The sequence below is a fragment of the Aaosphaeria arxii genome (assembly GCF_010015735.1).
Source record: "Aaosphaeria arxii CBS 175.79 unplaced genomic scaffold BU24scaffold_5, whole genome shotgun sequence".
Classification (NCBI taxonomy): domain Eukaryota; kingdom Fungi; phylum Ascomycota; class Dothideomycetes; order Pleosporales; genus Aaosphaeria; species Aaosphaeria arxii.
In genome coordinates, this window is record NW_022983478.1 from 1,264,576 (window position 1) to 1,278,275 (window position 13,700).

The 13,700-nt window shown below is 52.0% G+C and overlaps 4 protein-coding genes across 4 annotated transcripts; 3 read left to right on the forward strand and 1 right to left on the reverse strand.

The window, feature by feature from the left end:
- Positions 1-272: 272 nt before the first annotated feature.
- BU24DRAFT_463366 (uncharacterized protein) lies at positions 273-1,115 on the forward strand (the record flags this gene model as incomplete). The annotated part of the gene is made up of 3 exons (XM_033532114.1): positions 273-395; positions 455-499; positions 558-1,115. The coding sequence occupies 3 exons, from the start codon at positions 273-275 to the stop codon at positions 1,113-1,115; spliced, it is 726 nt and encodes a 241-aa protein (XP_033382926.1).
- A 717-nt stretch (positions 1,116-1,832) lies between these two features.
- Positions 1,833-2,381, forward strand: BU24DRAFT_216790 (uncharacterized protein). The gene has a single exon (XM_033522009.1). It carries the CDS (start codon positions 1,988-1,990, stop codon positions 2,333-2,335), a length of 348 nt encoding a protein of 115 aa, XP_033382927.1. The 5' UTR covers positions 1,833-1,987; the 3' UTR covers positions 2,336-2,381.
- A 3,500-nt stretch (positions 2,382-5,881) lies between these two features.
- BU24DRAFT_410324 (uncharacterized protein) lies at positions 5,882-8,500 on the forward strand (the record flags this gene model as incomplete). Its single annotated transcript, XM_033525984.1, has 1 exon — positions 5,882-8,500. The coding sequence occupies one exon, from the start codon at positions 5,882-5,884 to the stop codon at positions 8,498-8,500; it is 2,619 nt and encodes an 872-aa protein (XP_033382928.1).
- Positions 8,501-9,383: 883 nt separating this feature from the next.
- Positions 9,384-11,737, reverse strand: BU24DRAFT_423498 (iron reductase domain protein). Its single transcript, XM_033528268.1, has 4 exons — positions 11,331-11,737; positions 11,029-11,274; positions 10,374-10,927; positions 9,384-10,317 (listed from the first exon to the last, which is right to left on the reverse strand). Exons 1-4 carry the CDS (start codon positions 11,383-11,385, stop codon positions 9,589-9,591), a joined length of 1,584 nt encoding a protein of 527 aa, XP_033382929.1. The 5' UTR covers positions 11,386-11,737; the 3' UTR covers positions 9,384-9,588.
- Between the last annotated feature and the right edge of the window lie 1,963 nt (positions 11,738-13,700).

Below are 13,700 nucleotides of genomic sequence, written 5' to 3' on the forward strand. Positions count from 1 at the left end.
TCTCCTCTACTCTCCCTCTCTCTTTTCCACCTGATAACGCTGCAGTCTGCTTTAGATCCTGTCCCCTAACACCCTGACTGTGACCGCACGCCCACGGTCTACTGCCTGATCCCTGGTCCACTGCCGTCCGTTATCTATCTTCAGCCTGCCGTCCCTCTCGCCTTGTTCCTTCAGGTATTCCTTGGCCTCTTCTCCCGGCATTGACATCAGTGCTGCCTTTCTTTACCTCTTCCCGTCACCTCACTACTAGTACTCCTCACCTTTATCATATCATGGCGCGACCACGACTGAATAACTGGTGGGTCCCTGGCGAGGGCATCACCAGAGTCGTCATCCAAGCCGATATCCAGCGCTACCTAGGGCCCGATGCCCTCGTCAAGCCAGGAGAGAACGAGGTTTGCATCTCCGCTCGCCCGCTGGCGTCTTTGACATCGTGTCTCTAACCGTTTCGCAGGGCAGGCCAGGTTATTGGGTCACGGCCTATCGTACGCTTACTTCGGTATGTTTTTCTTTCCAGGACTCTTCGGCAGCAGCGAAGACTAACGCGATCGCAACAGGAAATGATCAATGATCTGAAGCTTGACACCCAGAGGTGGGAAAGAGAGCAAGAACAGATCGGTCGCAGAGGTAGTCCTCTTGTGCGAGAAGGCAAGTCGAGACACCCTGACTTTTCTGCAGGACAGCAAGATCAGTTGGCTGCCTATCGGGACTCGACAATACACCAGTCCCGCCAGTACTACGGCCCCACTGGTGACGATCCATATGGCGGACGCCAGCAGCAACAGACTCAGTCCCGCAGCGGATACGATCAGTCCCCCAACTACACACATTCAAATCCCCAGCAGAGTTACAACACCACTTCCCAACCTCAAGGATACAGCCCGGTCCAGCCTGGTTACAGCAGCGAGCCCAGGACTACACAATCCATCCCACAGTACAGTACAGGATATCCCCAACAACCTGGCCGATCAGAACATCCCGGATATAGCACCCAGCAGGCCCACCCAGGATACTCACAACCACAATACAGCTACAGCCCACAAACCCAACAGGCGCCACCGCCTCCAAGCAGGTATTTTGGTTACTTCGCCGACGACTTTTTGGTATATCGCTAAGCCCCTTCTAGCCGCACTGTGCGACCCGGATGGTACCTAGCATCGGATGGCAAAGGTGAGTACCTGTGTCCTTGCCAGGCTGTAGAATCATCTAACTCGGGCCGCAATCCAGAATATCCGATACCAGCGGGAGGAATACCTGGCCAACGACGACAGTAATCTGTCCTTTCGCATCTTAACCCCTCAACCCAAATATGTCGATCGTAGAGTTCCCATGACCACCAGGTACTGCCGTCCTATTCACCCCGTCACCCTGTGCGTCCGGAGATACCCCCTTTTTCATGAGCCTGCGTCCGGAGTTTGAGCCCTGGCGTTGCGTGTATTGGCCAGTTCCCTGAACATGTCCACATGTCATCATCGTTTCGAAAAGAAACCGGATAGATCGTTATTTCCTTTTATTGCCAGCTGGAGAGGAGTACGCCATACTAAGCCGGTTCGGAACCTTTACGAGTCTTTTCTTTTTGTTTCCATTTCTTTTGTTTCAGTCCAGGAGCGATTCATCCTCACATCTGCCTCTAATGTGTTCCCGGATCAGCCCTTCCGCTGTTGTTACTACCACTAGGACACTTGTAGCGCAAACCTGCAATTGCGGTGGTAGATATCGGCGAGCTCAGAGATCGAGCAAAGCTCACTTCTACGGCCACCGTCACCCATCCCCATTCCTGGTAGTTTCCACGGGGCACCGGATCCCACCAGACTCTACCATGAGATACAGCAACACCACATACTGGATCTAGCCATTGACAGCGTCCCTTCTGACCTAGGATGTCCGCCGGATTAGTTCTTTCCAGCCTGCGTTCGATACGTTCGGAGAATCTACGTGGAAAATTTCCCAACGAGCCTTTTCTTTTCCTTCTTCAAAATTCGTCCACATGTCGCGATTATTTCGTCTTTTTCTAGTAACGCCCCTTCTCTTCACGGTTGCATTAGGGCTTTCCGGATCTATTTTTCCACAGTATTTCTTCGCATGTATACATCATTTGTTGCGTATGACAGCCACACGAAGAGGATGTTTTGATGACTGGATGGCCAAGTTTTTAATGCATAGCTTGCGCGAGCGCAAATGGAACGGAATCAGAATGATTAGTCTTCAACCTGCGAATCATGGTGAGCCGCCTCAGAGACGACCGATGGTACGACGGATGGATGCTACAGCGCGCATTCTTTTGCGCTGCTGTTGCGAAGTTCGCATGGCCCATCCCACTTCCGTTCCCCCATGAGGCGCTTGATGCCCAATGTGAATCACGCCAATCTAGATCTTTCAACCCAATATGAAAGAAAATTTTGCCATCAACATTTTACTATTCTGCCATCTCCAACAGAACAGGTACCAGCTGTTGACTGCCCTGATCCCCACGCCATCATGTCATCTCCTCCCACGCTTCCGTCGTAATACCCCAGTCCGTCCCACTCATCACCTGCTTTACGGTCTGATCCGAGAAATGTCCAACCGATCTGCCTATTGATATCCACGTCCAATGACGACTGAGTATAACCCTCGCAAGCGACTTATCTCAATATAGTTTCAGTAAATCAATCCAATAATGGCACCCCGACCCAGTACGTTCCATTGCTCCAGCGCGGACGAGGTATACATAGTACCTAATGTACCTCCTGGTCACGGTATCATAGCCCCGTGTCTACATTGTCGTCGTCCAAATTGCACCTTATCCAGCCTCGCTACCGCCCTTTTGCATAGTACCAACGTAACATCTGCTCAGCTTCTCGAACCTCCCCCCTCCTCGGATCCATCATACGGCACGCACCATGTACGCGCGATAGCACTCACAGCTATATGATGTACAATGTATACATTATTGCCTATTTATGTACTTTTCTCTGCCTCTCTCTACTCGTAGCTCGGAAGCGAAGGCTCGGGCCACGCTTGCCTTGGCGCTCCCGTTCTTCCGACGTCCTCCCATATGATGTTGAAGTCGGGACTCGGGACGGGGGGGAAGGGGGCTACTCTGGTCGATTTGGTATTCGACGAGGCGTGACGTAACTTGATGTAACGTGACGCGATGCGATGCGACACTCGAGATGGTTTGCTTGACACGGTTTGCCCACCCGGTAACATCCTTCGAGGTGAGAAAAGTGATGGACAATGCGGTTTGCGGAGGTGGAGTCAGAATGGATGTCGCTGCGTGTCGTAGGATCCTATTTGCATCCCAACGTGGATAGCTCACCGGGAGGAAACGAACAGATCAATTCGGGAGGGCCACTTGGTGTTTTGAGGTGATCCTTATGATCCTGTGCTGTTATACTCCAATACTAGCCAAATCTACATATACTGCGCTCAATATAAGTAATTGGCATATAATTTGATCCAGGAGGCAATCGCTTCTCATCCAGTAAATCAATTCAGTGTTGGGCCACTGAACGACTTCCAGAAGCTCCTGATATGCGGATTGGCCATGCATAGCACATGGACTTCATTGTTGTCGAATTCGACAGCTTCCGCGGAAAAATGGCGAGATATCAGGGTTGCAATTTGAGACCGGTATATAGCGACGTCCTCTAGTTCTCTCATTTGGTTTGTGTGATTATCCCATCTGGTTATCGTCCGAATGTTGTCAAGGCGTAAATGCCACAATCGTATGAATTTGGTCGTTGGGGCCCATCGTGACTAGGACTCGATCGCAAAGTCTAGGATGCCAACGATAAGCCAACCTCTGTGCTTCAGGGATGGGATATCAGGAATTGGTGAGCACCGTCGTGTTATTCGAATCTCCGATAGGTACCCGAAAAGAATCTAATACATCCTGGGCGGCATCGGACAATGCAGCCGCATTTTGTTTCTCTTCCTCCAGTTTGAGAGATTTTCGGGCTTTCCTGTTCAGTCGATGGAGTTTCCTTTTCTGTTCGCTTTGTTCCCGGAGGAGGTTGCTTGAGCCTGACGGCCCGTCTCGTTTGTAATGTTTTGTACGTTGACTGTCACATAACAATATAGATATGTAGTTATGCTAAATTTGGTCCTTTGAACACCAAACATTGTGTATTAAGAACTTTAGTCCTTCTTATTTTCCCAGTTGGTCATTGCGACTCGGGTCAAGCTTGGATTTCCAACCTCACTTGACTCTGGAGATGCTGCTCTGCTATCACCCCATCCACAGTGAGAGTATGGATGTGTACAGGTTCAGTAGAGCCAATCCGATGAACCCTCTTAACACATTGTGACAAGAGATGACTATCGATTAACGGCTCCATCATAATCAAATAGTTGGCTCGCTGGAGGTTAATTCCCGCCCCTAGTGTCCTTGCCGTGCTAAATAACACAACTGGACTCATTTCATTCAAGAACGGTTGCATTCCGTCCTCTGGATTAGGCGCCTGGTTTTCATCTCTTGCATCCTTGAACCAGTTAAGGAACTACTGTCTCTTTGAGCCTGTAGACCAGCTTCCGTACAGAACATATGGTACGCGTGGATACTTCTTCATCAAGACCCTCTGGAAAACTGCAACGTTGAACCCAAAGTCCGTGATAACTACCATCCTTGAACTGCTGGCGCTGAATTTGGAGAATCTCGCCGAGCTTCTCAAGGAAGAACTCTACCTTAACAGAACCTTTGATGATAGTGTCGAGGTGATCATGGATGAATAGGGATATCTCTTTTTCAACATTGGAACCATAACGATCTCGAGTTTCCTCATCCTCATTCTCCAACTCTTGAGGTTCCTCGTCGCCGCCTTTACTTAGAGGTGTAATACCTTTAGGAACACGATTGTACCAACCATAGTGGTCTGCAAAGGTATGAGTAAGAACGATGTTGAGGCGATGCATATCTTCATGTAGGAACGGAGTAAGGCTCTGTGATAGTTTCTGGATCGCGGAATTGGTGTTGTTGGAGGTGCGCTGGATGCCTTCGAGATGTTGTACGGCGATGTGGATGAAGGATTTGAAGCCGTTTCTGAGCCTTTGATGGGGATGATTTACAGTGAGATTGGCGTTTATGTGCTTGCGTGTCGTGAAGTCTTGTGGGCACTCCAGTTTTGCTGCACTGTTGGTGCTGCGTCAGGGGGAAAGGACTGCAACCCTTATTTTGTTTGGTAGTTGATACATCAGAATTCAAGTTAGAATATGGTATATGCTTGCTGTAGAACTTCTTTGATTGTATGACTATAACTGCAGGCCTCGCAGACTAGATAGGGTCTTTCCAATTCAACCTTCTCATCAGTGATAACATGCTAGGGCTACCTTCGGGTTGTTGGATATAATCCGAATGATCCTCTCTCGATCGTTGAAGCCACTATATAGATCTATCATCACACTATATTACAATTACGAACTCAAGCTGAATAGCTTCAGAAATCCATTTATCACTCAAAATCACTCACTGACACTCACCCTCGCAGCGAGCAATAGTCACTCGTCCCAATTGAGCGCTGTCTTTTCGTGCCGTTCCTATTGTTCCCGATCGCCGCTATTCTCCCAGCCCCCCGACCAAGTGAGAGAGAATTCTCTCTTGCAAGTGAAGCTGACCGCTGTTATTGTTGTTATTGTTGCGCCGCCGCGTGGTTTCAAGGTGATTCTGTAAACACCCAACGCGACGCCGCGCCTGCCCTCGTGCTGTTATTGTTGCCTGGCAACAATAGCCTTTGTGCTGGTATATAAGCCTCCCTCCTCGTTCAGTTCTTGAGGTTTCTTTCTTCTCTTTTTCCCTCTCAAGCTGTCGACACCAGAATTGCGGAGGCCACCACCACCGCAACCAACCAACCAATCAGCACCGGCCGATCGGCCAACCAACCAATCACCAACCGCCATCAAGATGGCGGGACCTTCTGCTTCGTCGGCGCCGTCCACCGCCTCAGAGTTGGACAAGTACAAGCAGCACGCAGCGTCCATGGCTGGCGAGCTGGTGAAGGCGCGAAAGGAGCTCGCGAAGGCCACACAGGAGTGTGCGAAAGCCACACAGGAGTGTGGCCGCCTCGTCGCGATCCTCCAGACCGCATTCCCAGCTGGTCTGCCCATGGACGTGGCAGCTGCAAATGGAAAGGGCCATCCAAAGGCGGTGGCGGCGGTTGCCGAGAAGAGGAAGGCCGAAGCGGCGGCAGCAGCAGCAGCAGCAGCAACAACAACACCACCAGCAGCAACCACCTCCTCCTCCTCCACCATCACCACCACCACCACACCCACCACCGCTGCTGCCGCCAACTCCCCTTCCTCTTCTCCATCTCCATCTCCATCCCCCGCTCCCTTCCCCTCCACCACCACTCCCTCCTTCGCCTCTCTTGCGGCCGCGTCCGCACATCCTCACCGAAAGTTTGCCGTCCCAAAGACGAGGAGGCAAGCCGCGTCCACGTCTGCGTCTGCACCTGCACACGCACCCGCACCAGCATCTGCGCCTGGGTCCGCCAAAATGGACCCAGATGACTACGACAGGATGGTGCAGCTCCAGCAGGAGCGAGACGAGCTGCTGAAGCAGCTACAAGACTCCCGGCGCGAGGTCTCCGAGCTCAAGACGACGAGCTCCTCTCGCGACGCAGACGTGGTCGCGCGCGACGGCCAGATCAAGACACAGGTGAAGGAGATCGACTCGCTGCGCAGGCAGCTCCAAGAGAACAGAGATGAGCTCGCGACTGCCAACGCGACCAACAAGGACATCACCGACCACCTCCAAGTCGCATACGCGGACCGCGAGCTCGAGACCACCGAGCGACAGGCCGCCAACAGGCGCGAGGACGAGAAGGACCTGGTGATCAAGGAGCTGGAGTTGAAGCTCGAGAGCGCTGAGGCCGAGATCGACGAGAAAGAGGCGGCCATTCATGAGGCCATGGAAGACAAGGAGCGCATCGAGGAGCTCCATCGCGAGCGGCGCGAGCTCGAAGAGGACATAAGGGTCGCCCACAAAGAACTCAACGACCGCAACCACGAGACCAAGGTCAAGGACGAACGCATCGTCCACCTTGAAGATTTTCTCCAGAAGTCACTCGCGGAGGTCTCGAGACTGAAGGCTCAACAAGAAGAGAAAGTCGAGGAGAAAGCCGGACCCACCGCCGATCCCATCATCGATCCAGTAGCGGAGTCACTTCAAGACGAGCTCGACATGGCTGACTATGACGGAGATTTCGAGGGTATCGTCGCCGACGACAACAACAGTGAAGCCGACCAAGACTTTGTTGCTATCTCCGACATCCAAACCATCGTCTCTACCGAACCCGAACAGCCTCAACTCACCTCTTCCGGAGTCCAGGCCATAGGTGTCTCTCCCATCACTCCCAACCTCACCTCTTCTGGAGTCCAGGCCATTGATGTCGCTCCTGTCGCTTCTGCCATTCCTACCATCACTTCATCAGACGTCCAGACAGTCGAAGTCATTCCCGTCGCACCTCATCTCACTTCTTCCGGAGTTCAGACCATAGAAGTCGCTCCCATCGCATCCCTCCTCACCGAATCAGGAGTCCAGACCATCGAGATCTCTCCTGTCACACCTCAGCTCACATACTCTGGAGTTCAGACCGTAGATGTCGCTCCTATTGCTCCCGCTGTCCCGACTCTCACTTCTTCTGGAGTTCAGACCATTGATGTCGCTCCGATTACACCTCAGCTCACTTCTTCCGGAGTTCAGACCATAGATGTCGCTCCCATTTCGCCTATCATCCCGGCCCTCACTTCCTCTGGAGTTCAGACCATCGAGATCGCTCCACTTGTTCCTCAGCTCACTTCCTCTGGAGTTCAGACCATAGATGTCACTCCCGTTGTATCTCAGCTCACTTCTTCTGGAGTTCAGACCATAGATGTCGCTCCCATTTCGCCTATTATCCCGGCCCTCATTTCATCTGGAGTACAGACCATAGATGTCGCTCCTATCACTCCCGTCGCTCCTCAGCTCACCGAATCAGGAGTTCAGACCATCGATATCTCTCCTGTCACACCTCAACTCACTCACTCCAACATCACCAACACCATGGACTTCTCACCAGTGGAGCCTGTCACACCCACTTACACCCATTCCGGAGTTCAAACCATTGAGAGTACTCCAATCGCGCCAGAGGCCATAGATGCCGGCGCTCAGACCGAAAACATCACCCTCACCCACGACATTGTCCAAACCGACACCACTCCCATCGCACCAGCTGAGATTGATATGATCGTTCCCTCGGTCACCATGAACAAGCGTGCCTCTCACAACAACTCTCCCTGGCTCGTTGCCATTCTTGCCATGTTAGTTGCTTACCTCTGGGCTCAGGTGGAGTCTATGAAGCATGACGTCGGCCTCTACAACAGCTATGGCGCCTACGGTCGCCCTCATCGTCTCTTCGGCATCATTCCCATCGGCTACAGCATCGGTGACAATGTCTGGACCGAATACCTCACCCAGTACGCCGACTACTTCATCCAAGTCATCGAGAACATGGCCGGCATCGAGCATACCATTCTTGTCTGATACTTCTCGTACACATAATTTTTCACGGCCGCTCGACACCTTCTCTATAAGTGTCTGCTGCTTACTTTTCACGGTTCCCGACGCCTACTTCCTGAGTGTCCGTTACCTCTTTCTGGGGCGGTTCATCGACTTTCATGGTTGCTTCACGATGTTCATCAGCCTGTTTTGCGGTTACTTGCCTTCCATTTCCCGGTGTACGATACCCACTTTCACGGCTGCTTATAGACTTGATCCTCCGTCCAACGAGAAATGAGTTCTTGCTTTTTTGTAACGATATACCCAAAAACCTCTTTTCGGCTTTCTTCTTTCTTTCGCGGCTCATGATAGCCTGCTCCCATCGGATTACCTGATAATCACACCACACATGGATGGATGGATGGAATTTTTTCTAGTTGCCAATTTGAAGGCACTACTACTAACCACGGTTCGGGGTTTGTCCGACCGGTTATATAGATTTCCTTGTTTTAGATTTCTCTTTTTCTTTCTTTTTATGTATATCAGAGAATGAAGATTCCCATCTTTCACAGAGAGATGATTTTGACTTGAGATTATTTTTTCGAAGACTAGTGTTGCATTCTTGGTTCATCGTGACTTGTGACTTGTGAATCGATATATCTGCGCTTTGCTTGTGGACATGGTATTTCTGCCGCTTCTTGCTTATGGTCTTGTGAACTGTTCGGTTTATAGCTACTCAAGAGAGAAGATACACATCGATTGAAGCGTAACAGTCCCTGTACTCCTCATACTTCCTCCCAAAAAAAAGGTCAACTTCAAATAAAGCAAAGGAAATCCCGCCGTAAAAGTCATCATAGCGTCTCGTATCGTATCATATTCTGTAAATGCTTGTAGAAAAAGAAAAAAAATATTCGAGTACATGAAAAATCTCGGTATGGTTTGTGGTATCATTTCGCCGCGCGTCAAAGATGCAAAAAAAAAAACTCCCTCTTCTTCCTTCTCTTACACTTCTCTACCTTCCATGCTTGCCCTTCCTGAACTCCAACCCGCAACCCGCAAACTCCCCCTCCCCATCCACTCCTGAATCGAACCCAAACAGAAAACGAAATTCGTGAATGACGATGCACTAGCACCTAGCACCCATACCTCCCGCCCACAGGAACACCCGGATGCATATTCAACAGATACTGCGGGCCCGGCATCGACCCACCGCCATACACCCCGGACCCCGCACTGCCAGACCTCCCATGCATCCCCACCGCCGTCCCGGGGTACAGGTTATTATAGTTCGCGGCCGTGTACGCTGGCGCCGCCGCAGTCTGCGCGCTATGTGAAGAGGAGGGAGCGCTATTGGGCGTGAAGACGCTCGCGGAGCTGCCGCCCATGCGGCCGCCGTTGGCGTAGTAGTACTGTTTCAGGACGAGGTTCTGCTCGTCGTCGTCGTCGTAGGAGGATCCGGCCGAGGGGGAGCGCGACTTGGAGTACCAGCGGGATTTCCCGCTACCACGGCTGCTGTTGCTGTTGCTGGTGCGCGTGGAGGGGGAGGAGCGCGCGAGGGTGCGGGTGTAGGCGGAGCCGCCGCGGCGGCGGATGCAGGCGGAGAGGGTGGCGGTCAGGACGAAGATTACGAGCGTGATGGCGACGTAGGCGAGGATTATGGGGGTTGTTTGCGAGGAGAGGTGGAGGCCCAGGCCGCCGGTTAGGACGAGGATGGTGAAGGTTATGGGGACGAGGGGCGCGTGGAGGGAGGGGATGTGGGGGGTTAGGTTGCGGAGAGGGGGTAAGGGGAGGAGCGTGAGGAGGAGGATGGGGAGGAGGGAGATGTAGGCGAGGATTTGGTGGGGGGAGGTGTGGGATTTGGACTGTTGTTGATGATATTAGCTTTTATACGTGGTTGATGTAAGGGAAGAGGACTTACGCGGTTGTACTCTGAGGACGTCGCGATGCCGAGGGCGTAGCTGGCGACGAGGAAGATGACGATGAAGACTGACAGTCCGACGTGAACTCCTATCCTCTTGATGAAGCCCGCTGCGAAGATGTTGAGCGGCCAGAGGATAAATATCGCGAGACACCCCATGATCGCATGCGCTCGATTCGCCCGGTCGTGATCTTTCGTCATGCCCTCCTCAAGACTGACGCCGTTCAGTGCAGCACTGGGTTCTGGCACGCCGCTCGCTCCCGTCGCGGCCACCATGTCCATCGTGAATCGTCCGTACCGAATGTGTCGCTTCAGCGGCGCGTTGAGCGAGTTCGACTGCAGGCGGTTTCCAGGCCCGAAGGCGTAGATCATGGGGTGTGCTGTGCTCTTTTCGTCGATCCAGCCGTGAGACCACACGCGGCAGTTGCGGCATATCGCCTTCACGGTCATCATCTCGTCTGAGACGCCTGTTCCTGGGAGTAGTTCTAGCTGGACGTCATCTTTGACGACGGGTTCGGCGTTGCTGCTTGAGATTCGAGGGCTCAGTGTTACGTCTGCGGTCGTTAGCATGAACACTTCTCTTTCGGGATATATCTCTGGCCATCTCCCGGTTCTCCTGATTAGAAGTCCAAGGAGTGCTCAGTTGGAGACGTACTGTTCCCGCTCTTCGACGGATACATAATAAACATTAGACTATTCTTCATGCTCTCTCCGAACCCGACGCCGACCCACGAATACGCCGGCGACGTGAAGTAGATGGAGATGTCCTGGTTGGAGTCATTGGCGAGGTTGAGAGAGAACTGTGTGTCAGTGTCGGTGAGGAAGAATGTCGCTGCTTGCGGTGCCGTGGGTGCGGAAGTCTTGTTGTTGTCTTGTTGTGCGTGGGCGAAGGAGGAGAATGCTGTTGGGGTTATGTCGTTAGTGGACATAGTGGTGCGCGGGGATGGATGCACGTACTAGTAGATGATAGAAGTAGTAAACTCGCAACGCTTAGGTAGGAGAATGGCGACATAATTAAATTCAGATTTGCGCAAAGCGCATCGGTATTGTGATTTCTCTTCAAGAGCTAAAAGCCCGACCAGCAGAAATGGGCGGAAGGAAGTTGGTGGTGATGGTATCCCTCAGCTCCAGCGGATAGGTTTGAGTGTCGACCAGACGGTGGTGGTACCAATGTATTCGGGTCCAGATGATCCTCCGAAACAGCAAGAATCCCTAAAAGGACAGCGACGAAGAACACAAAAAGAGAGTCGATGGATGAAAAATGCCGAACAGAAGGAAAAACGCCTCGCAAAGGAAACTCGTCCTACCGTGCCTCAGCTCTTATAATAAGGAATGGGACAACCACCACCACCCTCACACCCCAGTCGCAACCGTTGTGCGCTTCCCTTTCTTCCCCACCAGCCCAGGCCAGGAAGTGAGCGACAAGAGCGAGAACAGAGCGTGTAGGTGGATGAGCCACTATTGCCCGCTGGCACAAGAGAGCCGATTTTGGGCTGGCGAGACAATCTCATTGGTGAGTCGTGCTTGAGGAAATCTCACCCTCACATTGAAACACAGCGCTTGGAACAGACACCCCTAGGGGCCGACGCAGCATCCTTACTGGCCACCCGCCGCTGGGTTTGGGGGCAGAGGGGGAACGAACAACGATTAACGGCGGGGGGCTACAGTCTACCCATGGCACACATACACATTCGTACACATGCATGTAAGGAAGAATGCGATCGGGAGGGGGGCGATGCACTTCTTTCGCGCTTCAGGGTGTGAGGGTGCGCGCGCGAGCGTGGAGCTTGGTGCATGGAGCATTGAGCGGATCTACAAGACACACTGTGACAAGAGGCACGACGACTGACTATTGGGACTCCACAGTGCTCCGTAGTCACTGCTGAATTGTACTGGCCGACACCACAAAGTTACAAACTCGAACATTCTCTTGCTCAGACAGTCTACACAGTACAGACCAAAGTGATCTCTACAAGGGGCATGGAAGGGTCGGCGTCCATCCACCATCCAATCACGAGCCGGCTACACATTGAACACATAAATTCCAAATCCGTACATCTCATCTCACCTTTTTTTCTCTTTACGCCTGGGCGCTTATATCTTACATTGCCTTGCCCTTGCCTTCCTTACCCTACTCGTACCATGAATCTATTCTACTCAATCATGTATATTTATTATTCTTCAAAAGAACGGTGTAGAGGAAATACGTAGACAGGTGAGAAGAGGCAATTATAAGCAAAGCGTAAGAGAAGGCGCGCGCTCATATGCAGACGCATCGAATGCAGATAGTCGCAGACAAGATAGATAGGCTTACTACATGCACAATATCCATCCTGGGAAGAAAATCATCAGAAGATAATCTCGCTCTGATACCTACCTGCCTAGCTGGTCGCCGCTATGATTTGAAGACATCGATTCTGGACGCACGCTCTGTCTCTGCCCACGTCCCTCTCCCTCTCTCCCTAGCCAGACCTGCCCGCCCATCTAGATGCGCCAGCTCTAGCACATTTTCCAGACATCCCAAGACTACGATCAAAATTGTGCAATACCACTTCCAAATCAACGCACACCCGTTACAAGAACCCCAGGGTTATGGTGGTGGGAGGGAGGGAGGGAGGGAGGGAGGGAAGGACGTGGTTCGTGTTATTTTTAGACGAATATGCATACACGCACCCGCATCCCTACCTCGCTCCCTGTCTTTCCTGCGCACACACGCTCTCTAAGTGTATGTAGTTACCAAAGATAGACAGATACTCTAGGAATCAATAATACGGTTCTGGTGATGGAATCATAGAAGTAGTTATGGAAGGAAAGTACTCCGTATGGAGGGTCACGGCTCATATCTTGACGGCGTTTTCAGTCTGTTCTTGTTGTAGACTGTTAGCTGTTTATGTACATGCGTGCGAGATGCACAGTGTGGTTAGCTGAGGAGCATAAACTCAAACCACTACACTCTGCACTCTGCCCTGGCAAGCCATAACTACAATCTTGATGCGACTTACAATTCCAACTCTGCAGCGGAGATAAATCGTGCATACCTGCTCCGCCTCCATCAACCCAACTCCCTCGTGGACGGGGAATTTCCCAAGCGCCTCAACCGGCGAGTAGGTGTTTGTAGTTGGACGGACGGGCGGGTAAGGCGGAGGGAGGCACGGGGGGCGTGAGATGGGTGGGATGGATGTGTGGCGCTGCGCTGTGGGGAGGGGGAACTTCTACGGCAAGTTTACTCCCGCGACAATGTTGTTGGCAGTTGACAGTAGCAGTAGTTGATGGTGAGTGTGGGCTATTTTATTCATGTTTTGAGATAACAGAACTCTCTATTCTTGA

Bases quoted from the DNA above. Each gene is read 5' to 3' on its own strand.
- BU24DRAFT_423498 (XM_033528268.1), bottom strand. From the start codon at position 11,385: ATGTCGCCATTCTCCTACCTAAGCGTTGCGAGTTTACTACTTCTATCA. The intron at 10,928-11,028 runs GTACGTCTCCAA...TAACGACCGCAG, and splicing joins TCCGTCGAAGAGCGGGAACA to ACGTAACACTGAGCCCTCGA. The intron at 10,318-10,373 runs GTAAGTCCTCTT...CATCAACAACAG, and splicing joins CGTCCTCAGAGTACAACCGC to TCCAAATCCCACACCTCCCC.
- BU24DRAFT_216790 (XM_033522009.1), top strand. From the start codon at position 1,988: ATGTCGCGATTATTTCGTCTTTTTCTAGTAACGCCCCTTCTCTTCACG.